The 24,531-nt window shown below is 35.8% G+C and overlaps 1 protein-coding gene and 1 long non-coding RNA gene across 7 annotated transcripts in view; one reads left to right on the forward strand and one right to left on the reverse strand.

Annotated features, from left to right (window-relative positions):
- VCAM1 (vascular cell adhesion molecule 1) overlaps positions 1-24,531 on the reverse strand; it is a 25,604-nt gene continuing 1,073 nt past the window's right edge. Inside the window, exons 2-10 of one of the 6 annotated variants that reach the window (XM_035333192.1) lie at positions 24,244-24,361; positions 23,300-23,354; positions 21,566-21,642; positions 5,974-6,252; positions 4,942-5,259; positions 3,891-4,163; positions 2,212-2,478; positions 1,315-1,581; positions 1-728 (exon numbers count right to left, since the gene is read on the reverse strand). In XM_035333192.1, coding sequence (XP_035189083.1) covers positions 568-728; positions 1,315-1,581; positions 2,212-2,478; positions 3,891-4,163; positions 4,942-5,259; positions 5,974-6,252; positions 21,566-21,632 — 1,632 coding nt within the window. In that variant the 5' untranslated portion in view covers positions 21,633-21,642; positions 23,300-23,354; positions 24,244-24,361 and the 3' untranslated portion in view covers positions 1-567. Of the gene's footprint in view, positions 729-1,314; positions 1,582-2,211; positions 2,479-3,890; positions 4,164-4,941; positions 5,260-5,973; positions 6,253-6,946; positions 7,204-12,445; positions 12,576-21,565; positions 21,643-23,299; positions 23,358-24,243; positions 24,362-24,531 lie in introns of those variants that run through there. The other 5 variants (XM_035333195.1, XM_035333196.1, XM_035333197.1 and 2 more) reach the window with 5 other exon arrangements.
- The window catches only part of LOC118170711, an 18,824-nt gene continuing 14,883 nt past the window's right edge, over positions 20,591-24,531 (forward strand). The window contains exon 1 of the long non-coding RNA XR_004752846.1: positions 20,591-20,602. This is a non-coding gene — a long non-coding RNA (uncharacterized LOC118170711). The remainder of the gene's footprint in view (positions 20,603-24,531) is intronic.

A 24,531-nucleotide genomic window follows, 5' to 3' on the forward strand; every position in this document is an offset into this window, starting at 1 on the left:
TTCAGACCGTAAATTAATTTAAAATAATTAGAAGTGTACAGCCCAGTGATCGTGTAACTTCTTTGGAGGTACAAAGTTTATGGCAAAATAAGTGAAAAGAGAACATTTTCCAAACATTACCACAAGCAGAAAGATTATATTAAAAACATTCACTCTGTAGAATAATACAAAATAAAATATCATCATCTGATCAGCTCAAGTAATGCTGATCTGTATTTCTGAATTAACAACATTATGTACAGTTGCAGAGACTGCAATTTTACAAACTGATATTCAGTTGAACATATTTATAACACAATTTATACACTATGTACAAACCTAGTTCTCCAAGGAACTCTGTTCAGCCTGCTTCGACATGGAAGTTTTATCTATTCCTAGGACAGGATGCTAGCCTTCCCTTTCATTTAAATACTGAAATACTTAACAAGACTTGAAAAAATTTCCATTTACTATCACATGATAGTGTTCTTAAGTCACTTGTTTGTTATCAAATGTAGAGGAGTAGAGCCAGTCACAACAATAAATAACATTGTTTATTATGAACTACGTAGATGCATATTCACACAATCACACTTTCAGCCTCAGTGCTTTGACAAGACTGTAGGATCCATTTATCTTTGCTTTTCTTGACACGTAGATCAAAATCGCAACCACAGGTATCGCTATTGCTGTTGTGCAAGAGAATGCAATAATCAGTGGCATCATTTGATTTCCTTTTTCCAATTTTCCTGAAAATGGAGACAAAAGGAAAAAAAAAGTTGTGTAAGAACTGAATCAAATGGATATACATGTATAACTAAAAGCAGAGCTATTAATGACCTTCATTGGAACACATTTTCTGTTTTCATGCACAAAGCACATTTCAAAACCTTTTCCTTATTATTATTTTTTCTTTAGTAACTCCATAGTACTACTTTAATTATTGGCAGGTATCTTGGTCTTCAGTATGCTATGCATGTTCAAACCCATCTGATATAATCTACAATAAAGATTACCATGGAGTTCATAAAGAATACAAGAAGAACGTCACGTATTGTTCATGCAGGGGACAGAAATGGAGCCAGAATCCACCTTTTACTGGCCCTATTCTTAAAGCTAATGTGCCAACTCAGGCAGCAGAGACAACATCCATGCTGAAAAGAGGTTCTCACCAGCTGTTCTGTTATTTCTTTTCATTTATTAATTAATGTTAACTGCTGTATTTTTGTGAAATAACAGCTGTGAAAACTAGCTGTGAACCAGTTTTGCTCACCTGGACAAAAAATTCATTGGAAGGTGCAAACAAAACAAGTTTAAGGTAATGCATTGACCTACCTACAACAGCTATCTCTATCACTTTGATATTGTTTCCAACCTCATTGAAAACATCAAGCAAATATTTGCCTGTATCTTTTTTGGTGACATTGTAGAGTGTAAAGGTTCCATTCACTGATGGCAGAATAATTTCTCTCTCTTGGTGAACTTTTTTCAGGACCATCTGTGACGGTGGGTTACTGTATGTGCTACATGTAATAGTGATGTTTTCTCCTTCTTTTACATTTTCTGATGGGTATACTAATACAGTAATATTTTGAGGAGGAACTGAAAAGAAACACAATGTAAAAATTAGAAATAAACAGAAGCGAAAAAAAACACCAAAACTCATGAAGTATCAGCAGCTTGTATATGACAAGTACTAATCCAGCTGATGAATTCACTACAATCTTCAAGAACATAGCTTTATAATATTAGACAGGCACTGCTCTGTCACTGGCTGTCCCACACATACGGCATCCAACAGCAGTTGACAGAATGAACATTCTGATGGGGGTATTCTGGGTATCTTTACATTATATGGAGCCTTTTCTTCTCTTGTTTTAAATCCACTGTGTATTCGAGTTCATGAAAGGACACAGACCAATAGATCCAGAGGTCCTCTTTCAATAGAGAAGAAGTACAAAAGGCAAAGGAAAGAGTCCTAAAATAACAGCTTTTCACCAGCTTCCACAATTTTAAATCCTGTTCTCAAAGTCAGGGGGGAACTGGAAATACAAAATATTTTGAATAAGCAAATATTTTGTGCTCTGCAAATCTGGACAGAAGTTTTCATCACCACTAATACCCTACCACTTATGTCAAGAACCTGTGCAACTCATCTCAGTTTTTTAAAGACATCTTCTTCCATCCATCTAAACCAAATATTAACTGTATACAGTAGTTATTTTAACTGACCTTTGACATCAAGTACTATGTGCTGAGACTGCTTTCCAAGTTTGTTAATGGATATGCATTCATATATTCCTGCATCCTTTAGCTGAGCCTTGTCTATGGTGTATTTGCCATCTTCTGTTTCAAGGGTTGTGATCACATCACCTATTTTCTTCCTCAGGGTAATCTGAACAGCTGGAACATCTGCAGATGTGCAAGAGATGGTAACACTTTCTCCTTGCTTCACCACACTTGAAGGGAAAATTGAAAGTGTTGTATTTTTTGGTGGCGCTACAAGTAGAGAATAAGGAAAAGAGATGGGTTAGTGCCAGGAACAACCCCTATACAATACTTCGTTGCCATGTAATGAACAGCAGCAGCAGGGCTTAAGTAGAGAAATCCACTTACTACTGAAATGAAACTGCAATCATTGCATATTGGATGAGGAGTCAACATTTGGCATAGCTTAAATGGCAGTTGGAAGAACAGTATACAAAGTTGTAGCTCAAAGGAAAGCCAAAAGGTGCACTGTAGTCTAATCCACAGAAAAAAATTAGCTTGTATTTTCTCTTTGAATCTTTTGTATGCAGGTAACTGGATCCTATACCAAAGTATTTGGTGGAAAACACAGGCACTTCCCTGCACAGGTTCTTTGTCTCATGCATGTTTGCCACTTAAAAGGAGTGATGAAAACTCAACTGACATGAAGAACTTCATATAAGCTATCTGTACTAAGGCAGATTTCACCCTTAGTTATTTAAAGACACCTAAATGACAGTGGCATTGGGGCCACCTTTTGTTTCAATTTTTTCTTGTCATGCAGGTGCTCCAAATATTGTAGAACTCTGCATTGAGTCTTCTACAACAGTTCAAGTAGGAAAAAAATGTTTCCATACAACGTTCTGCTGAGAGTAACCCTCCTCACAAGATTATTTTAAGGAATAGTGTAGACACTGACAGTGTAGGCATGGAGCCTTACAGCAAGCATTCTCCTTCTTCCATCTGTGACATTTGTAAATGGAACAGACTACCAATCTGCAGCAGAAAATAAGTATGGAAAAAGTGAAGTGACACTTAATGTGGAATGTGTCTGCAATCTATTCTCAACCACTTAAATATCATGAGTTATGTTAATTCTGCATAAGGCAAAAGTAGTACTAAAGATAGAGAAGGTTTTTATGAAATCAAGAATTGCTCACTCAAGTATTTCCTCATTTTAGTTTTGGTCTCAGATTCCATCTGAAACATTTGGCCCTACTAAAACAGTAGCAGCACAATGATTAGAAAAACAACAACAACAAAATATAGTCCACGGTAGTTTTACTATTAAATGACCACTAAATTTACTAATCACTAAAACCACCTGTCCAAAGGAGACTGAGATGCCACTGTGAAATTGCTACAGACACTAGCATTTCAGGGAAATAAGTATCCCCCAAAACACCAGTTCTTCAGATTCTTTTATCACTTTGAGTGTTGCATTGCAGTAAACATACAGAGGTATGTATGTACAGCCTTAGAGAATTAGCTGAAAATTAAGCATAGAAATGAAAAGCATAGCCATAAAGAACATTAGTAAATTGTAAGTTAAATCCTGAATACATAATAAGGAAAGCTTCTTAATTTCCTATATATCAGTGTTTCAGCATCCTCCAACCCAATACATAGACTGGTTACTAAATTAAATGCAAATAGACTTGTACCTTGTATCACAATGTTGACTGTTGCTTTTTCTGTTTTATTAGTTACAAGATTAATTACTTCACAGATGTACAGTCCTGAGTCAGTGAAACGAGCATGAGGAATAGAAAGGACATTGTTTTCTATAAAATGCTCAGTGTTTCCATCAGCCAGATGTTTTCTCCAAACTACTTGTGCTGGTGGATTACTCTCAGTCACACAAGTGAGTTTTAGAGGGTTGCCTTCCACTGGCAAGTTGCTTGGAGATACAGTAATGATAGTATTTTGTGGACCAACTGGAAGAAAACAGAAGAAAGACAACGTCAGCATGTTATTGAAGAATGATATCTTTAACAGTAGCTTCTCTAGAGGTGCGTTGCATACACTACAAAGGAAAAATGAATAATGTGGATAGCATTAATGTAGTGGAGCACTTTTGCCAGGCTTGATAAGACATTCAGTCTGCAGTTTTGAAAGCTAAGCTAAACACAGTATGTACCTATATCTTGGTTTTTGTTTACTCTTAAATTTGTCTCCCTGTTGTTTAAGGCTATAATCCTGAAATTGCTAAATGTACCATGGCAATTTAAAAAATAATGTTTTTCTGCATACTGTCATTTTTCTTCTGGTCTTCAACTTTCTGACTGAGCACCAGGGCCCAAGATATGAGAGTGACAGATAAGTTACCACAGGACAGATTAACTTTTGTCATGAACAACAGCAGGTGCTTAAGGCAATATGCACAAGCTTCTCAATGAATAAAAACATTACTTACTGAATAAAAACATTAAATTTCTATGCCCTGGACCTTTAAATGTGAAGCCATCAAAGTTCCACAAAGATGTTAAAAGACTGTGCTCAGAGATAACGTTTAAGAAATAAATGGCATATCCTAGCTTTGGTATTTTTGCAATACAGTTGCTACAGTTTAACATAGATCCTAGACAATAGACTATATATATACAAAGAAGTGCAGGTTATTAATGATTTATAGCACAAACTTCATAAATCTATTTCATGAACCATAACTTTAAACAGTATTTGGTATGAAAACCCCAATATAAAAACACTTACAGTTTGCATTCAGTTTCAGAGAAGTAACTCTTTCTTTGGGCTCAAAGTCCATGTCAGCAATTGGTAATTTGGCCACGCAAGTAATCTCTTTCCCAATATCTTCAGCTGTGGGGTTAAACGAGTATGTCACAGTTTTTGTTTCTGTATTTGTGCTGTCGTCTTCAAAGAAATTTTTCTCATGAAGAGTATGTCCCTCTTTCATTAAGAGTACTTCCAGGTGATCAGAAGGATACACATCAGGAATTTTACAGATGACAGTGGCTGGTTCTCCAGCAACTACTGATGTGCTGATTTCAATGACAGGATCACTGGGGAAAGCTGTACAAACAAAATACATTTCTTTAGTCTACTGGAGATTGGCCCTGGAGTCAACATAAGGGCAAGATCCAGACATCACGCACCTTGAGTTTAGACGTGTTCAGAACACAACCTTGTATCAACTCTATTACAAAACATACCTTGAAAACATACAGGTCTTTTATAAGCAGTTTACACACTAGCAGGTAATGCATTTATACAGTTGTTGAAATATACAGATGACTTCATAAAATCCAACAAGGCACCTAGGCAGTGGTATAGCTACCTAGATAAACAGAGGCATCTGACAAGTTTAGACATCTGGATCATCCCTCTGCAAACTGCAAAGACTTTGATTAGGTGTTCTGCACTTGTAGGTTCCCCATATATGTCCATCTCAACCACACTTTTTTTTTTTTCTTGTTTTGTTTTTTGTTTTGGTCCAGAACTATAAATGTTTTGGGGAGTCTATGCTCTGGCTTTCAAGTATTACCAATAATAAGAATAAATAAGACCAATACATACTACCTTCGTGATAGAAAGCTAAGCAGAAAGGGGCTGAGAACATCCTGAACAGACAGAGGAATCTTTACAAGGAAACATATGTTGAGCTTTATCAGACTCCTTATTCTATCATTACCAGTTAAATACCAACTGCAATGTCTAAATTCATCCTTTTTTTTTTTTTTTTTTTAATGAATGAGTACTACCTAAGTAAAAGTAGTTTTTACTTACAGTAAAGTTCAACTTTGATACTCTTCTCCTTTTTCTCTTTTGCACTGCAGAAGACAGTACACAGATAATCATGAGAATTCTCAACAGTAACTGGATTCATAGTCAAGGTAGAGTACGTCCTGTAGTTGTTCACTGTTCCTCCAAGGGGGTGGTCCATTTGAGTTCTCCATGAAAAACTTGGTGATGCACAGCCAGTAGTATTGCATGTGAGTACGAGCATTTCTCCAATCTGTACAACAACTCTGTTAGCAGGTATAATCTCCATTTCAAAAGCTTTAACTACAATAGGAAGAACATACATAAACTCAGTAGCATTCTCAACATTTATTTCCCCTCTTCTTCTGTGACATGAGCTCATTATTTTACAAGTTCACAATTGTGTTGAGGTTAAACTAACAGATGATACAATAGTTTACATTTTCAAAATACCCCATAAAAATCACTATTTTCGTCACAGTTAACCCAGATTCAGAAGATCCTAACAGATAGTTCTGATGAATAAAAAAATGCATAAAACCAATGTGGTCAATGAAAATAAATGCATTGGTACAATATAACCTTCCTACCAGGTGGATCTAGTTCTAAACCTTAGTAACATTTGTGGGGATGGATGGTAAATAAGATAGCAAGGACAACTGCAGAATTGCTTTCAACAGGGCATTTAGTACCAAGCTTGACTGGTACTGTCAGGGATGACAGTAAAAACCAGACATACAGTGATGTACTGCAGTTATCTCCAAGACTGTCTTTTAGCCAAATTCAATAAGAGTCATTATGGAGCAAAGAAGAGTTCAAAATAAATGCCAAAAATAAACTTACTGACATTTTGAAAGAACTACTTAACTGACAGTTGCATTCACTGGAATGTAAAAGCAAACCGAACAGAGATATAACAATACAACAGTAAATTGTAGGTCAGTTCACAATTAACAAAATTGAAAGCAAATAAAGAAAGCAAACCTTCCCAACTTACCAGTTATTAGCACATACAAAATAATTAGCACAGCTTGGTTTATTCCTCCCATCTTTTTTAACATTTATAATTGCTGTTATTAGAAAAAAAAAAAAAAAAAAGAGTTTGAAAGCCTCGCTTTATTTCCTGTGAAGAAGCACAGTGAGAGCCTGCTGCTCTGCAACTGTTTATGATAATAGCTGCAGCAAGCTCTTTATAAAGGCTCTTCTTGAAGCGGAGCGGGAAATCCCATGATGGGGAAATCCAGGGTAGGGAGGAAGAGATCCATGCAGGGCTGTGCCAGCGGTCTCAGCGCCCTCTGCTGCTTTTTTAAATGCAGAACTTAAAGCTCAGGAAAATAAATACTAACACTTGGAATGAAGTTCCTAGCACACTTTAAAAAACAAGCCAAGATCTGATCCTGTATACAATTGATAAAATGAATGGATGTGGGTAATTACAGATTACCCACAGAATGGAACTATATCTGAGATGGAGAAATTATTCAGGTTTGCTTTCAGAGCAAATATTTTTATTGGACTGAGTCATTGGAGAAAACTTGAGAGTCAAAACTGAGTCGACTGGAGAAAACAATGTTCTTTGATGAATGATTTTACGTAGCTCAGTATTTCTTTTGAAAATTCCTACCGCTCCCAGAGGTCATGCAACTCATGTTACTAAGTATTTTTGATCCCTAAAAATGAATAAGTCAGCCAGCTAACAGAAGTCTGCAGATCTAACTTGCTCAGCTTGAATTAAGATCATCGCGTACAGACAAACTGAATTAACTCATTTTCTAAATTCTACTTTAACAATGTCCCCAAAATGTCCCTCTTTCAAGATGCTACTGGTCTGTATTACATTACTGATATGCCTCTCAGGTCTCTCATGTCCCATTTATGTATAACTGAAGTACGGAAGTTGAAAATACACAGCTCAAGGACTATCTTCAGTGTTAGGTGTCCAATGGATATACAAATGCAGCTGGGAACAAAGACTATTTCTGAGGACTACTACTCCTGGCTAATAAAGAGACAATATTAGGAATGAAATAAAATTACATTTTCTGCATTTAATTCTAAATTAGGAAATGCTATGAGTGCAAAGAATGGATAAAGGTTTCCAAATCTCAGCAACTTGGGTAGTTCAAATTGTTCAAACATGAATCACTAAACAAAAGCAGCAAGAAATTCTATGTAAAACATACATGTTTTTAAAATGTTTCTGACAAATCACTTGGTATGCAAAAATTTGACTATTTGATGTCTACGAAACATTGTCATCATGAAGCATACTGTATAAGGGACATAGATTCAGCTATTTAGCAAATGAGTAATAAATTGGAAAAATGCAGGCTGAAGAAATAATGCTGTCAATGCTAAAGAAAATTAATTGCTGAAATATTTGCCCTACATCAACCTAATACATTTTGAGCCATGCAGATTTTATTGTCATTAACCTAAAGCTAGCTCTAAAATCTCATATTCAGGTGAGATTAGTACAGGAAGACGTAAGGCTCCTGCTGGCCTACAAGTATCATGTCTTCTTCAGATTGATTTAACGATTTCTCTCTGACTATAGTTTCCACCACATTTATATCTTTGTCAAGGTATAGCCAGACTGGAAAAGCTACTTGGGTAGATAATGAGGGACAAGGGGGAATGGTCTTAATCTTAAAGAAGATAGATTTAGACTAGATATAAAGAAGGAAGAAATTCTTCACTGTAAGGGTAGTGAGGCTCTGGAACATGTTGCAAAGAGAAGTTGTGGATGCCCCGTCCCTGGAGGCATTTAAGGCCAGTCTGGATGGGGCCTTGGCCTACCTGATCTAGTGGGTGGCATCTCTGCCTACAGCAGGGGGGGTGGCGTTAGATGATCTTTAAGGTCCCTTCCAACCCGAGCCATTCTATGATTCTATAGAAACACCAAAGCACGATGTAATACCTACATTCATGACTCTGTCAAAGATCTTACATGAGGCAAAGTAAGAAGCATCAGACTTTTTTTACCCCTTTATACACTCTTCATGAACTCAAATATAAATGGGATGTAATGATTGTGGGAAGTTAAAATTTTAATGTCAGAAAATATGTCTTCAAACCAGTAACAATTAATAGCAATAACAACACTCGGTAATAACAATAAGCAAAAGAACCCAAGAATTACCTAGAAAACAATAAACAGGGAAATATGAAGCAGCTAGCAATGCCCAGACAAAACTCTCTAAAGCTAAAACTCTCACAGTGGATTCTCCTATAATGTGTTATTTTATTATCACAGTCAGCATTTTTATTAGAGGAGGAGGAGGAAGACAAAAATTCTCTTAAGTCTCAGAAAATGCAAGGAACGGACTGTTCGGGAAGTACTGTTTATCCAATCCTGTAAACAAAAATCTGAACAGAAAAAAAAGTGGGAACTGTATTCTCCTACTTAAGTTGCAAATAAATACTTTTTAATCACAGCAAGAGAGAAATAAGAGATGAAAATTTGGTTTTGATTGCTTAAATAAATCATAGTCTAAGCTGAAGGAGAAAAGGCAAAATTTCCCTATTTCTGGGAAATGGGTTTCTAGACTCAAGAAGATATAAACATAGAAGGCCATATCCGCATGCTGGAAAAACTGTAATCAAACCCTTCATCAGATAACTCTGAATAGGAAATAACTCTGATACGGCTCCCACTAAATTAAACTGGAGAGCTGCCATTAACTTTACTGGAGTTGGATCCTTACCAGAGGGACTACTATACTGAGTGATCAAATTTAATCAGACAGAATAGGTAAGAGCAAGATGAGCCGACACATATTCAGATTCTAGATCTGCCAAGAAATTCAGAAATTTCTTAAAATGTACTTTATTGTTGTCTCTGCTATCCTCAGAATCAACCTGCAAATAGGAAAGTGGATATTCAGTTTGCTTATTTTCAGAACTGGCTGTTCTGTCTGAAAACAGACAGAAAGCAGCTGACAAGTTTTAGGGGTTGACAAGGGTTCAGATGATCTAGCTTTTCAAATGGCACAGGGGAGGATGCCAGTGATAAAAAAAAACAGAGGATGCATCTAGATTCACAAGCATTATAGGATCAACTGGAAGAAATTCAGACACACGCAGAGCATAATGAACACTGGAATGTAACCAGCATTAAAATAATAATAATAATAATATTACTAAAGACACAAAAGATTGAAAGAATTAAGCACTGGGATGTAAATACATTTTTTCCCAATACATCTAGTAATCAAAAGAGACTTTTCTCAGGCTTTGGTGGACAAACCAAGATAAAACAAATGTGCATTTTAGAAGGCAGTTTGGAATTACCGAACACATCATTTTTGGCCTGGCATCAGAAAAAACAAATGTCCTTCAGGAAACCGAAACTTACTTATGACTTCTTCTGGAACGTAGGACAAGAAAGCCACGTCAGAACTTTTCTAAGCATTTGCTTTAATTCATACTTCTACAACCATGTTAAATAGCTAGAAACAAACTTCACTTAATTGCCTCTAGACAAAGAGAGATCACAAGTTCTCGGTGCCTTAAATGAACTAACATAAAATAATGAACAAAATGTGCATTATGCAGGAAGCTAATTATCCATCATTTCAAACCCTCTTTCTGATGTCCTGAACAGTGTGAAGGAGGCTGTTAGGGGAAAGCTGAAAGGCTAAGAGTAATGCAGAATCTGGTCTCCTAAAACCTTCACCACTGACTTTGTGATTTACAGCCAAGAGGGTTAATCCTTCTCTTTTGGCACAGGGGATTAAAAAAAAAAAAAAAAAAAAAAAGTTAGAAGGAAACAGGCCTGATTTCACTTTCTGTTTCCTGTGCCAGTTAATAAAAATACTACGTAGTGTTTCAGCACAATATCTGCATCTAGAGCCACTGTTCGGGATTTCTACTAAAAAATAGATACTGTTGGAATAATTACTTCTATATATGGCCCCAACACAGAAACATATGCAAGCATATTTATTACTAAGCATCTTCAGTATCTTGATCAAGTAACTGAAAAAACATGAACCTGGAGGACACATATGAATACTGCTGACCTATACAGCAGGTAATGATATGGTAGCCTCAGCCTCTCTGTTCTCAGTAACCTCAATAGACTGTTACATGGGTTATATACCATTTTTCCTTCCTCAGTGCCTACTGGCTTTTTGGTTCCCAGTACTTTCCTGACGCTTTGCTTTCCTTAACTCCCTTCACCTTCTTTCTTATCACCTGGCAATAGTACAACTTCTGTATAACCCCAGAATGGGGAGGAGAGCATCACTGACTCCCCATAATTTTCATCTCTGGATGAGAAGGATGGGATCTACTTGGAGATCTATTTAAAGGATTGTGCCCGTTTCAGGAATTGTAACTTTGTTCCTAGTTACAAAAAGAACACCAACGCCTTACCCTGTAACCCACATCACACCTTACAATTGTACTCCACATCTAACTTGTCATCTATTGAAAAAAAGTAAAAAAGAAACAACTTAAAGATTTATCATCTGCTTCTTTACCTTTTCTGGAATTTCTGAAGTACTGTATATTAAAAACCACCAACAGCAACTAAAACATATGCATCTATTTCCTTTGTTATCTGTCTCAGGCACCAGCTCACCAGCTATGACACTTCCTGTTTGGTTAGTTTAACTGCACAGCGACTAAAGTCACCCAAAATACACAAAAAATATCAGTTAACATAAAAATACAAGTGTGTTATAATTCGCATAGACTACAAAATAGCGAATATCTTATTGTATTCAGAGGCATTATCTGTTTCACTTCACAGAAGAAACAAAAAGTTCATCATCAAATAAATAGCAGCTACTAAAAAGAAAAGTCCCTACTTTTTATCTTACTCAGTTGTTGCTGGCAAAAAATCTAGCTGTGGAAATCCCAAATCTTATTTCTGAAAAAAAAAAAAAAAAAAAAAAAAAAAAAAAAAGTTTTTTAGATCCAGCAGGGCTGGAAGTGAAACTGTTGGCAAACCTTTAAACCCACACATTCCTTAAAGTATTAAGCAAAGTATTGCAAGTAAAACTTAATCAGTTTGGGTAGCTGAGCACCAATCATCTTCATAAAGACATATGTTAAAAAAAAAAAAAAAAGTTTCCCTTTGAAAAACACTCCAGCATATATCAAGAACCAAATTCAAGTACACCCTTGGAGTTTTCAAAATGTTTTTGTGACTGTTGAAGCTCAGACCTATTTTGAGCTAAATATACCGAGATATATCCAAGTCATTTGTTCTCACTGGAATTGCAACTTTTTAGACAAAACTAATTCAAAATGGTCAGAGTAAAGAAATAAAGCGGAATTTGGGTAAAACTGGCTGCTAGGACCTGGGATATGGTAAGATAAAGTAAACCAAAACATTTAATGAATACAGCTGAGTTACTTAATTCTCCCAACACCCCATGTGAAATCCCAATACCAGTGAATCTGTTGTGTACATTGTTAGGGCCAGCATTTCACATCATTAGATTAAATCAATCAAGAAGAGGCTAGAGGAACGCTTTCAACCAACCTCCATTATTAATTGCCAGCAGCTCCTCTCCAAGGCACCTGCAGATACTGGACTATGGGAAAATGGAGATCAGTCACTTCCCTATTTCCCGTCTCGTTTCTGTCCTTCAGTCATGAGAGCAAGTATGTCCCTACACAGCCAGAAAGAAAAAGGGTAATGATGAGAGCAAGTTCTGTATCAGATCATTCCAGGTGGATCAGACGCCAGATAGACACATCAGAAACAAATGAAGAACTCTGACTCTCCTAGAACAGAAAACTGATAGCTGCACCGCTACTAACTGATTATCTATCCTGAAACTTGTCTATATTATTTATTCTCTTATGATAGTTTTTCCTCTGAAGAGCTGTGTTCAGCTGTATAGATGTTATTTTTGCAGCACTGTGTTATATAAATGTTACCTTTGTAGTCCCAAAGTGGACCATGTCACTAACAGATAGAAGTATTATATAGGTATCACAAAGACTTAACATTGCATGATTCAAGCATCATCATTTCAAACCTTCCACATGGGAAAGGATTATGGGGAATGCTCATTTTATTTATTTTTTAACTGGCACATATGGAAGTCTTTTTTGATCTCGATATTGCCACTTCTCCGTCTCTGTAGGTGGGCTGGAAGTTCTATAGTAAACAACCCTCCAATTAGAAACCAGAGAAACCAATAGATTTTCACTTCCATCAAGCCAAAATGCCAAACATCCAAGAGAGAGCATTCTGCAGCAGCAAAATATGTGGCTGTATGTACATACACTAACAAAGTGACACTTAAAGCCAGCTGCAAGTCCATTAAGGACCTTTTCTTTTTGTTCTTGAATGTGCTCTATTCTAAACCAACAACGTGCTGTTTTATGACTTATACTGTTTTCTTCCCCACCACCCAGAGTTAACTATCATCCCAGCTACTCGCTTATTAACACGTTCATGGAAGGAATATGCTGATGTCGGATTAGCAAAGTCATAAAAAACACCAGCATTTGATTTTTTTCCAGACAAGCAAGGGTAAGAAAGTTGGGAGTTCCTGGGATTTACTTCCCCTTTCAAGACAATTACTTGGTGCAGCATCAAAGCCAAAATCCTTGTTGCCCAAGATAGAGCAAGAGCAACTGAGCAAGAATGACTTTCAAGGTTGTGTCACCTATCACAGAGCACGTTACTCTTTAGTGATAAGAGAGGTGACAAGAAATGTGACACACGTTTGAAACTGCTGTCAGGCAGGATAAAGCTCTGTGCTGAATTACCTTGAGAAATGTCTGACTTCTGACATTTCCATGCTTCTCAACTAAGGATCCCTCCTGAAATTTCCCAGAATTGCATGTGAATACTGCTTCATTAGGAACAAATAACCTTTTTAGTTGGATATGTTTTGTCTCCATTGACTTCATTTCTGACTATAACCAACTCTACAGCATGAGGAACAGACAGTAGTACCTCTCTCCCAATAGCTGAGCTCCAGACAAATGCTCCACCTATGTGTTTTTCTGGAAAAAGTTCTCTAACTGATTCAAACAAACAAACAAACAAACAAAAACACTTCTGACTGGGATAGAGAGAACCAAGCAGCTAGTGTGAGGGCTTTCAGTTGAAAGCTGGAGTATCCTAATAGGAAACATAAAACTTTTCTATGCAGCCCAGTTACTAAAAGATAAGACATCAAAACGTTACATACGCAGTGTTGAATCCCTTTCTGGATTGAGGACCAAATCCTCTTAACTTCTGGTAGGCTCATGATCTTGAAATTAGACACCTATATAATGTCTTCCTGTATTCAAGACATCAAGCAGCAAGGTGACTTGCTATTTGTAAGACCATCAGGGCACAAGAATTTCCAGGGCCAAGTTCAAGGGTTAATTCATTAAGATTTTGAGCAAATTATATAATGCTTAGTTTCCTAAACTATTTTAATTAATACAACACAACTATCTTACACTGAAAATAAATACTCTGTTAGTTCTGTATTATTGATATCAATTATTTGATATAAAACTATCACCCTTTAGCTGACATTTTATTACACTGATTTACCCACTGTCATGCCACAATCCAGCTGCTTTTTTTTTTTTGTGCATTGCTCAGGTGTCTTGTGTCATGACTATATTGAATTTTGTGGTATGAAGAGACATTCATTCTACCTCTAAGGTCAGCCTATGGATCATGCTTATGAGTTCAGAAAATAAAGTTTGCACGTAATTTAGGATAACTAACAATTTTAGAAACAAACAAACATACAAACAAACAAAAAAACATTTCCTTTTATCCTGCCAACTGGAATTCATAAAATGTATTAAGCAAGGTGACTAGAAGATTTGCAGATTTAATGTAAGGAAGAACATTTTTTCAGGTCGAATCTAAAGTACATAGACTGGAAATAGCACTTTCTGGCACATACACTATAAAACAAACCATTGTGAGTAACTGGAAATCCTGGATGGACCTAATTAGAAGAAATAGAACATAAAACCAAGCAATAAGTCATCAGTAATTTCTTGGTAATCTCATTATAACCAATCTATATCAGGTTCATAGCTACTCTTTAAGGTCACTGAGGGTGGTAAACTATGGAATCCCGACTTGAAACGTGACAGAGAACTTCCAGCTTTATCTGGGCTTTAATTGCTTGCTGTCCTTCAAAAGAGAAATGCCTAGATTATTTAGAGAGTTCTGTCAAGTGCACGGCATTTCAAGAGCCTGGAATGAAAGCGAGGATAGCCTGCATTGTCACATCTCTGTTTACAATACACAGCAGTGTTCAGTAAAAGTGGGAGCAGCTTTGTGCTTCCATAACAAATATGGAACAAGTGCCCAGGAACCCAAGGCAGCTTTAAAATCTCACTGTTAAAGAGGAATGCAATCTACTACCCTGACAATGAAGAACAGTGCTTTACACAGAGATAAATTACACAGGCTCTTCTCTGAGAAATTTACTACTCAAAGCAAGCATGAATGTCAGATACTGTCATTAACTTCTTCATAAAATTTCCAGGATCCACACAACAGGAGGCTATTTGAAAGAGCAGTAAAATAAATTCTTACAAGTACCATAAGATCTTTTTACTCAAGAACTTAAAATATTTCCCAACAAATGCCAGCTTTCTGGCACTATAATAACTTTTACACTATATACACTATACACTATATATATACACTATATAACTTTTACACTATAATTACAATATATAATAATATAATATAATAATCATGTATAAGATAATTTGATATAATATGATATAATTATATATATACTTATGAAAAATGGGGAGAGGAAAAAATGTGCAACAGGGATTGGATAATCAGGAAAAGGCTTTACTTGAAATATCATTAGTCTCAGAATCTCACGGATTTTAGGAAAAATGTTTTATCTTCTCAAGTAGTTCAAATGGAAGGGCAAATGGTGCTACCACGTACATTTCAGATAGAAGAAGACGTTATAGAGAATATTCTTAGTCTCCTATTCTCATATTCTGAAACATGACACATTTAGGGTTTTTCCCTCCTTACATAAAAAGGAACATTTTCCATCTATAAATTCTACTGATACTGTTTGTCTTTTGTATTACACAGTTCCAAATATACTAGAAATGTAACCTTACTTCAAAATGTTTGACCTAAGATATATGCTTTTGTAAGACAAAGAGGATTTTTCCACTTAATTCAATATTCCTCGATACCTATGAACAATCATGAAGAGTAGGCAGGGGATAGTTGGTACACAAGATCTCAATCCCCCTCCCCCATTTTCAATATTTCAGGAATTCAAATCTTGTTTGAATGTACTCTTCAGTGTATTTTTATAGGGAAGACAGAGATGACATTATCCAGACCTTGACACACCACTGAGTTTTTATCAAATTTAGGATTTTGTCTAGATACAATTTTGACTGATCCACTGCAAGTGTTCATGTATTTGATAAAAATCTCCTTCTGACACCGGCCAAAAGCAGATGAAATGGCAAAAGCCTAAGAACAGAGGAATCACAAGTGATACATTTGATTACATAAGGACTCAGAGAGATGGTTTCTGTTCCTCTAGTATGCAGTTTTGGGAGTATAATTCAATATAATAAAATCCTATGAACACATAGAAACAAATTTGATAAATGTCTAAGAAATCTGGAAATGGACCCTATTGACTCTTTTATTTGACTCTTTTATTCTCCATGCAACTACAGAACAGTCTCAATCATTGCTGAATTTTGGATGCTACTAAGCTTCATCAAATGACCTCTTCTGAGCATCTCAATTTTGCACACAGACTGCCAAACTTTTGCTTTGAAAAACATCTGTTGCTGTCTTCCAACTTCAAAGAAGCTGCTGCTGCTTCTGGGTAGCAGCCTCACCACCTGCTGACTTTGCACTACGTGCTGCTATAAAGCTGCCTGTTGCCATCCACCTCTGAAGGTAAGTTTTCCCAAAGTTAAGCTCATCACCTTCTTACTTGCGTCTTCATTCTGACCTAATCTAAAATCCAATGGACTCAAATAAAGAATTTTCTAGAGAAACTACTAGACTTTGCATTGTCCCCTTCCGCTCTATAATGTCTTACTAACTGATTTCTTAAAATTGAGAGTATCTTATTTACTACCACTAGAAACTGGAAAGTCTAAAAAACTGTGCAATTTCACTGCCCAGAATCGGTTTAACTGAAGTCGGGAGGAACAAGATTCATAAGTACTTTACCGGGAACTTTCTGCTATGATAGGCAACTCAGCGCAAGGCTCAAGTATGAAGCACAGCTGCACTTTAGAAGGCAGTCTTTGTTGTGGTACAAAAGTTTGCAAAATTTGTCAAAAATAACATAATTACCCCAAAAGTGAAAGCTGGCTTTGCAACTCAATGTGGAAATGCATGTTAAAATTGATTTCAAAATACAAGAAGGAAATAGTAACTCCCTAATACATTGTAAGAACCAGTTTTTTTGTTTTTTTTTTCCCGATGCATCTCTTTCCATTCTTTCTTGAGAGAAAAAATAGCATTTACCATTTCAGTAACATCTATTATTACTTTTCAAACATTTCTGAATTTTAGTAGAAAAAACTCCACCTTCTCCAAATGTATCACATGCGAAACCTTTCTATGGATTCAGTCCTTTTTGAAATCCAAATGTCACACTGTGGATAAAGAAAGAAACAGGATATCCAAGTAAAATACACAAAAATAGGAAGAAGTTTGTTTATGAAATGGCAACCAGATTCCTGACATATACAATATTCTCATTGTTTTTTCCTTTGCCATGAGTTTTCTGACCCTTTTTTTTTTCCTGGTTGATTTATTCATCAGCTTTTTCTATCACTATGGCAAAGGAAAATATCCTTTGGAAGGAAGACCATTTTCCCTCCTCCACACTTCCTCTGGGACAGAGAAGAACATCAATTTATTGCCCTGACAAAGTTGGCCACCTGGACAGAGAGACCCATAGCTCTCAGGCCAGAAGTGCAAGACTATACAGTACTCTGGCAAAATTGCCCGAGAAACAGATTGTTCGCCACATCAGCAGCATTTACCATTCATTGGTCCACTGTCTAATCATACAGCGCACACTTCAGTGGAAGATGAGGACTGCACGTAACAGGCCAAGTTTATCATGCAGTTCTTTAAGTAATTTCCTTATTTGAACAGACTTGTATTCCCCCTTACTAGAGATATGATTTCCTTCTTTGGGTTGTCTTATTTTATTGCAAATATTGTTTCTTCAGCAATTAAAAAAACAAAATGAAAAAAAAAAGACTCAGAACCCATGCGGAATGAACAATATACATGAAAAGTGCAAGTATGTTGGAGCACATAAATTTGTGAAAGGATCTAGCATTTTATCTTTGGAAAACAACAAGAAGCTTCCTGAAGGTTTCCCAACTAAAATGTATCATGTAATCAGAGAGTATCATTACCTGAAATCAAAGGCTATTTAATTCAAGGAAATGCAAAGCCCTTGACTGGAAATGAGATGAATGCTCATTTATCAAGGCACAATGCATGCTACTCTTCAGATAAGAAAATTAATCTTCCTCTTTCCATCTATGCTGTGATATTCATAATGTTGGATTTGCCTGTGTTTAGGTTGTGAGATTAATATTTCACCTTTAATCAAGTTCTAGAAAGGCAGAAAGAAAGGGGAAAAAAAATCCTAAGGTTTACATACATTCCATTTAGCTGTAGGATTTAGACCAGTTTTACCAAATTTCAGTAACTATGAGGGTTCACATATAGACCATACAGACTCCTACACCGCAAAAAAAAACCCTTAGATTTAAGTGTTTATACCTGCAGTTTGATCCAATCCTGTTATGTTCCTTGGAAATTATATTCTTTCCCAGTTACAGTTTAAAACTCCTTACAATACAAAACTTTATGGCCTGTACTAATATTTTAAAATTCTTCTGCATTTTGTTAGATATATACAGATATACTGACATAGAAAATTATTATTGACATACATACTAAAAAACAATATACAGAAGAATATACATTTATCTTCTTGTATTATCATTGCTTTTGTAGTAAGATTTTACTCATTGATTTACGTCCATACTGCAAATTTCTACCAAAAATGCCTCTTATAAATTATCTTTTAGTAAATCTACATAAAATATAAATAATTTGTTTCCTAGTGCTACAGGTAGTGCTATATCTGCATTTATCTTTTCAGTATTTAGAGATTATACAGGAAAATGAGAAACTCAATTCACTACGACAATGAACTTCTTGGTGCAACCCTTCATAAAACAAGAAACTTATATTTGAAATTATCTCAGAGTTACTGACCTGTAAGATCATTTATAAACATTTTTCTCACTTTACTGGTGAATGTCAGTATCACCAGGTTGTACCTCTGTTTCCAAGTGCAGCCCGTGCACTGCGGCTTCCAATGGAAAATCCTATGTGACTTTTATGAGCTCGGTGGAAATGTGCGCCTCTATTCAAGCTGTGATGGAAAATACTCACTGTGAATGAACTACACAGGAAAGTTAAAGACATAACTGAAATATTAAAGGGAAAGGAGAGCAACACAACATTCCAAGTCTTATTGCAATCCTTCTAGACATCTAAAATGCTGAAACAACATACGTACAAGTTGAATTATGTCAGTCTTCAGAACTGTATCCATTACAACAGGGTAAGTAAACTCCATATACAAGCAAATAGGCAACTCAGTCTCAATTTTAGTTTTCTTCAAAAAATTTTGAAATAATTTTCAGTTACAAAAAGTCATGCATAACTTGTTTTGATTTTGACCTAACTGTTGTGTGTTCACCTGCAGAACCACAATTTGTGTCTCTGAGGTAGGTACACAATTACCTTCAACATCCTTTTTTTTTTCTTCCTGTGTAATACATTCTATTCCTTATATTATCATTATTCATTTTGTGAGTTCACATTCTCGTCACATTTTCATAAACGCCCATCAAGTAGTTACGTAGCAGAGCATCAGAGTTAATAACATAGTAATCAGTAAGAAAAATAATGGAGATAATTGCCTTTATCATATGCCTGAATGAGAACTGAGTCATACTACCATTTTTGTCTTTGCTTCTCTAAAGAGAAATATGTGACCAGAGTGATTTGGCTATACAAACATTCATGAGATTTTCTTCACATTGGCCCTGCAAATCTTGCCACTGATCAGACAGTGCAAGTTATTTATTTGCAATAACTTCAGAAAGTTATTGGCAAGGATTAGCACTAGTCATTGAATTTTGATTTTTTTGGACCAATTCAAAGAGGATGAAGCCTTATCTTCCTTTGGAAGGACTTCAAAATTGTGAATGATTGCCAAGACAAGCAGCCTTTGCTCGGAAAAATAATGTTAGAACAATGCAATAGGTCACTGGAACTTTCCCTCCAATATTTTTTATATGCAGCCATTTAGGGAGAACTGGGAGGTAAGACATTTTATTTGAAATAATAAAACCCAACTAAATAAGATTTAAAATGTCTTTCAAAAGAAGAAATTTTGTTAGGACCATTAGAAACTAACTACTACTATGCAGCATTAGGCTGCTACAGTTTGTTCTCCTCGTTCACAAATGATGCCACTCTAGTCAACCCTACTGTGCATCCCTTATTGAACAAAAATCTTCCAGGCCTAATACAATTGGAGCAACAGTAGTGGAAAATGGCATTTTCCTCTGGTATGGAGAGCAATACTTGGGAGAGCTGTAAGTACATGCAATGTAACTTATTCTGTGTCCCTAGACGAATTCTAGGCAATTCATGTTGAGCTGTTTCATATAAAACACGATGAGAAAGACAGGTTTTAGTAAAATATATAGGACATGTGTTACACATTAAAAAGAAAAAAAAAAAAAAAAAAGGTAACATTTATGTAAGTTGCAAGACCTTACAGTTTTCAATGTCATACTAGGCCATTGCATGTGGAATGGAGCACTTTCTAAGAATTTCTTTAATTAGGAGAGAAGAGTGTTACATTTAGGGGCAAGTCAACTTACTGCAAAGCTACTTTCACAATGAGACTGTTTCTGCATTCCTTTGCAATTATGGGGTATGGATATACATAAACCTAACATACAGCCAGTTCCCAGATGCAGAGCCATTGTAGACTTGGGTTTCATTACGGCTTTTAGGACCAAAAATTTTTAATCTCTTTCTTAAGTCAGTCTTGCCTTGTACTGGCTGTACTAAAAATTGACTCTGTGATAGAAGTGCAACAAAATTCCTCCTTCTGCTATGCAACCTTTTTTCCAAAGTTTGCTAAATGTAATTTCCAAATTTTTGTTACGTTTCGGTATCTCTTTGAAAAATAGTTAAGAGCCAGTTTGATGATGACATCAGCAGAAGTTTAAAATATTGTGGAAGCAAAGGGGAGAAAAATAAAGAACTCCAAACATCCATATGACACTTACAGAAACATAGGTGTTTTAGAAAATTTTGTTAAAGAACAGCAGATGCAGTAGGAGTCCCCACCTTGAACCAGTTTCCTAGTTTTTCACAACTTCAGCTACCAATGCTAAAAAGGCCTTACCTTCATGCAGTTCACTTTATTACAGCCCCTATGCCCTGTTCGTAAATCTTTTCAATCATTGAGATTAAGCTTTCATACAGCTGTGAATTATGTGCAAACTGACCATCGAGTACATGCCAGATCAGAACCTGATATGAACTTACCCAAATTAAGGACCTGTCTTCTCATTCTCACTGTGAGGTACTTCATATTCTGAGGTGCTATAACCATAATTAAAATCCTTAAAAAATACACACACAAAAAAAGAAAAATGCATCACTAAATTGAACTCAGTTCCTAGTTAGTGATGAGTTTGTTCATTCAGCTGTAGGGTTAGCTGCAGACTTTCAATGTGCTCATTAAGACCATACAGATACATTTACAGAAACACAACCTCACAGGATAAAAGCAATTAGTCATGGATCAAATACAGGTAATAAAAATGGAAATGCTTTGTACTTCCAAACTTGTTCTAGTGAAGATGACTATTGATCAAAACACTTTCATAGAAACTCCCACATCAATAGCTATATGTAGAAACAACCAAAAAAAAATAATTACATAGTCAAATTCTGTATTGACATGACTTAATAAAACAAAATCTGTCTCATGGTCCCTTCCAAAGTACATCTCCTGTTTTAGTCCATTTTCTCTCTCTGATAAAAAGAGAATGAGTCAGGCTTTTACGAAACCTAGAGAGCAGACAGTTTTCCAAAGTATTTAGGAAGTACTGCCCTTCCCGAGTTATGTCTAAGCTCTCAGGGCACATTTTAATAATCTCAGAAATTTATTTAGGTAAAATAAATAAGTTTATAATAATTGCTCTCAATACTTTTAAAGCTCTATAATTTTTCAGTTTCATTTCTATGTTTCTTTTCAAATTTCTCACGCAATGGTTTTCAAATTACAGGCTGCAATAGCATGAAATCTCGTTAGACCTATGCTACTTTATTGCACTTCAAAGACAACCTGAAAACAAATAAATAAATAAATTTTGATCTTGACATACAAACCCTCACCAGTCCATATTCACTGTCTTTACAGTACCTGAGTAAAAACTGACCGATAGGAATTACTGCATCTGCACCGCTTAATAAATCCAGTGAACTGTGCATGGTTTCAGCACTACCAGCTTTCTTAAGGGTCATTAAAGAATCATTTCCTGGGTAAAATCTGAAAATTGTCAACATCATATTTGATATTTTATAAAAGGTTTCAGTCTGTTAAGCTTTGAGTCATGATTGTTCTCTATGCATACGAATGCTTGTATACATAGCTATTTTGCAAATATAGCTGAAAACACAGTTTTGGGTTCTTGTTTGTATTAGAGTTTAAAACACATTACTGGTATTTCAGCAACCTCCATACAAAACAGACTGGTTATAGCAAAGCCCCCGGCAGGCTTCATGGTATGTACGCTGTTCTTACAATATAATTTCTAATATCCTCCGTCCAAAAATAGTTGTTCACGCTACTCATTTTAAGATGTTCCTTAAAACACTTGCAAGTCTGTAAATTTTAACCTATATTTAAAACTTTTTTTTTTATACCAAAAAGCTCAGCTATTTCCAAATCGAGCTATTATCTCCTCATAACTGCTGTGTATGATGTGACCAAACATATACAATCCCTTCAGAACAACAACAACAAAATGTTTAGCTCTTGTTTGCACATACTCAGGATAGTCCTAAATAAATATACATCATAGTTCAACAACCCAGCTGCATCTAGTGGGGCTGTAAGCATAAGGCTTTTCCACAGTCTATGTCAGAACGATACAACACGAAGGAATTTCTGCAATCTAAAAATTACTTTCAAGGACATTATGTTAAAAAGGCCATTAAGGTTGCAAATCCACATTATAAAATAGGAAAAGGAGAGAATTAAAGATTACTTACACTCGCACATAACTTTTTCAAAGAAACTGTCAATTCCTTTACTGTAGAAGACAGATTGACTGTAGGAATGAATGGGGAGTTGGAAAACAAGGAATAATCTTTTTACCCAAACCTTGCCTCATTTAACCAAAATTAAAGTTAATTCGAACTATCTTTGAAATAATTAAAGTAGTAAGAAATGCTTATCACACTGAAAACTCAGGCGCATAAATTAGGTATTAGAAGTTAGTAGAGTTCAGATGTTCCAAAGAATTGGGTGGGAAATAAATAAATAAATAAATAAATAAATAAATAATAATAATAAATTAATCTGTGGCAGTTTTTGTCCATGGTTTGGTAACCAACATCAACTATGTGGGTGTAGGCAAAATAAAGCCACATATATTCAAAGCAGTACATCTACTACCGTCTGAATAAGCTGAAAGGAAAAGGAAAATTCTTAAATCCTGACGCTAATGGGAACTGCAGTAACATCATGGTGATTATGAGGAAATAATTTGAGATTTCAGAGGAAAAAGAGAAGTCGTCATAACCAAGCAAGTGAAAAAACAGATTCAGGCTGTATCCAGCTTTTGGATGGTTTTTGCATGGGAAGTGACACCCATTTGTTTAATTTCCAACGAACATACCCACTTCTACAAGGAAAGAACATCAGGCAAAAGCCAGATCACTGCAGTTTCTCTTGCCAGAAGTACGCATTTTTTTCTGTACTAAATGCATTTAAGTTCCAGAGAATTCAAGGGAAATAACACCTCCAAGCATGTATTGAGATTTTAATCTCCAGAACAGGACACTTGCAGTCTTTCATCTACACCAAGAAAACACTGAAAGCTCTTTTCCTTTTTATAAATGGACCTGCTGAAGAACTTGCTGTGTGTCAGTCCACCTTACAAAGCACAATGATAAATCTGAGATCAGCGAAGCCTGCATGAGGAGCAGCTTACAGATAACAGAATATGATGGTCCAGCACTTGCGGAGAATCCAGACGCCAGATGTCAGGCAGTCAGCAGTGTCTGTTGCAGGCTCACTGTATGGGTTCTTCCTGTCTCCTATAGGAATGTCTTAATTTTGACCAAGAAGAATCTATTAAGAAAGCTCATCAATGAAAAAACATTTGAACTATGGAAAGAAACCTCACGCATAATTTAGATTCAACAGCAATTCCTACCACTGGGACATGTAGTGTGACGTAACAGTTATTGTAGGGAGTTAAAATGGAAAAAATGAGTGC

This window comes from Oxyura jamaicensis, chromosome 8, assembly GCF_011077185.1.
Source record: "Oxyura jamaicensis isolate SHBP4307 breed ruddy duck chromosome 8, BPBGC_Ojam_1.0, whole genome shotgun sequence".
Lineage (NCBI taxonomy): Eukaryota > Metazoa > Chordata > Aves > Anseriformes > Anatidae > Oxyura > Oxyura jamaicensis.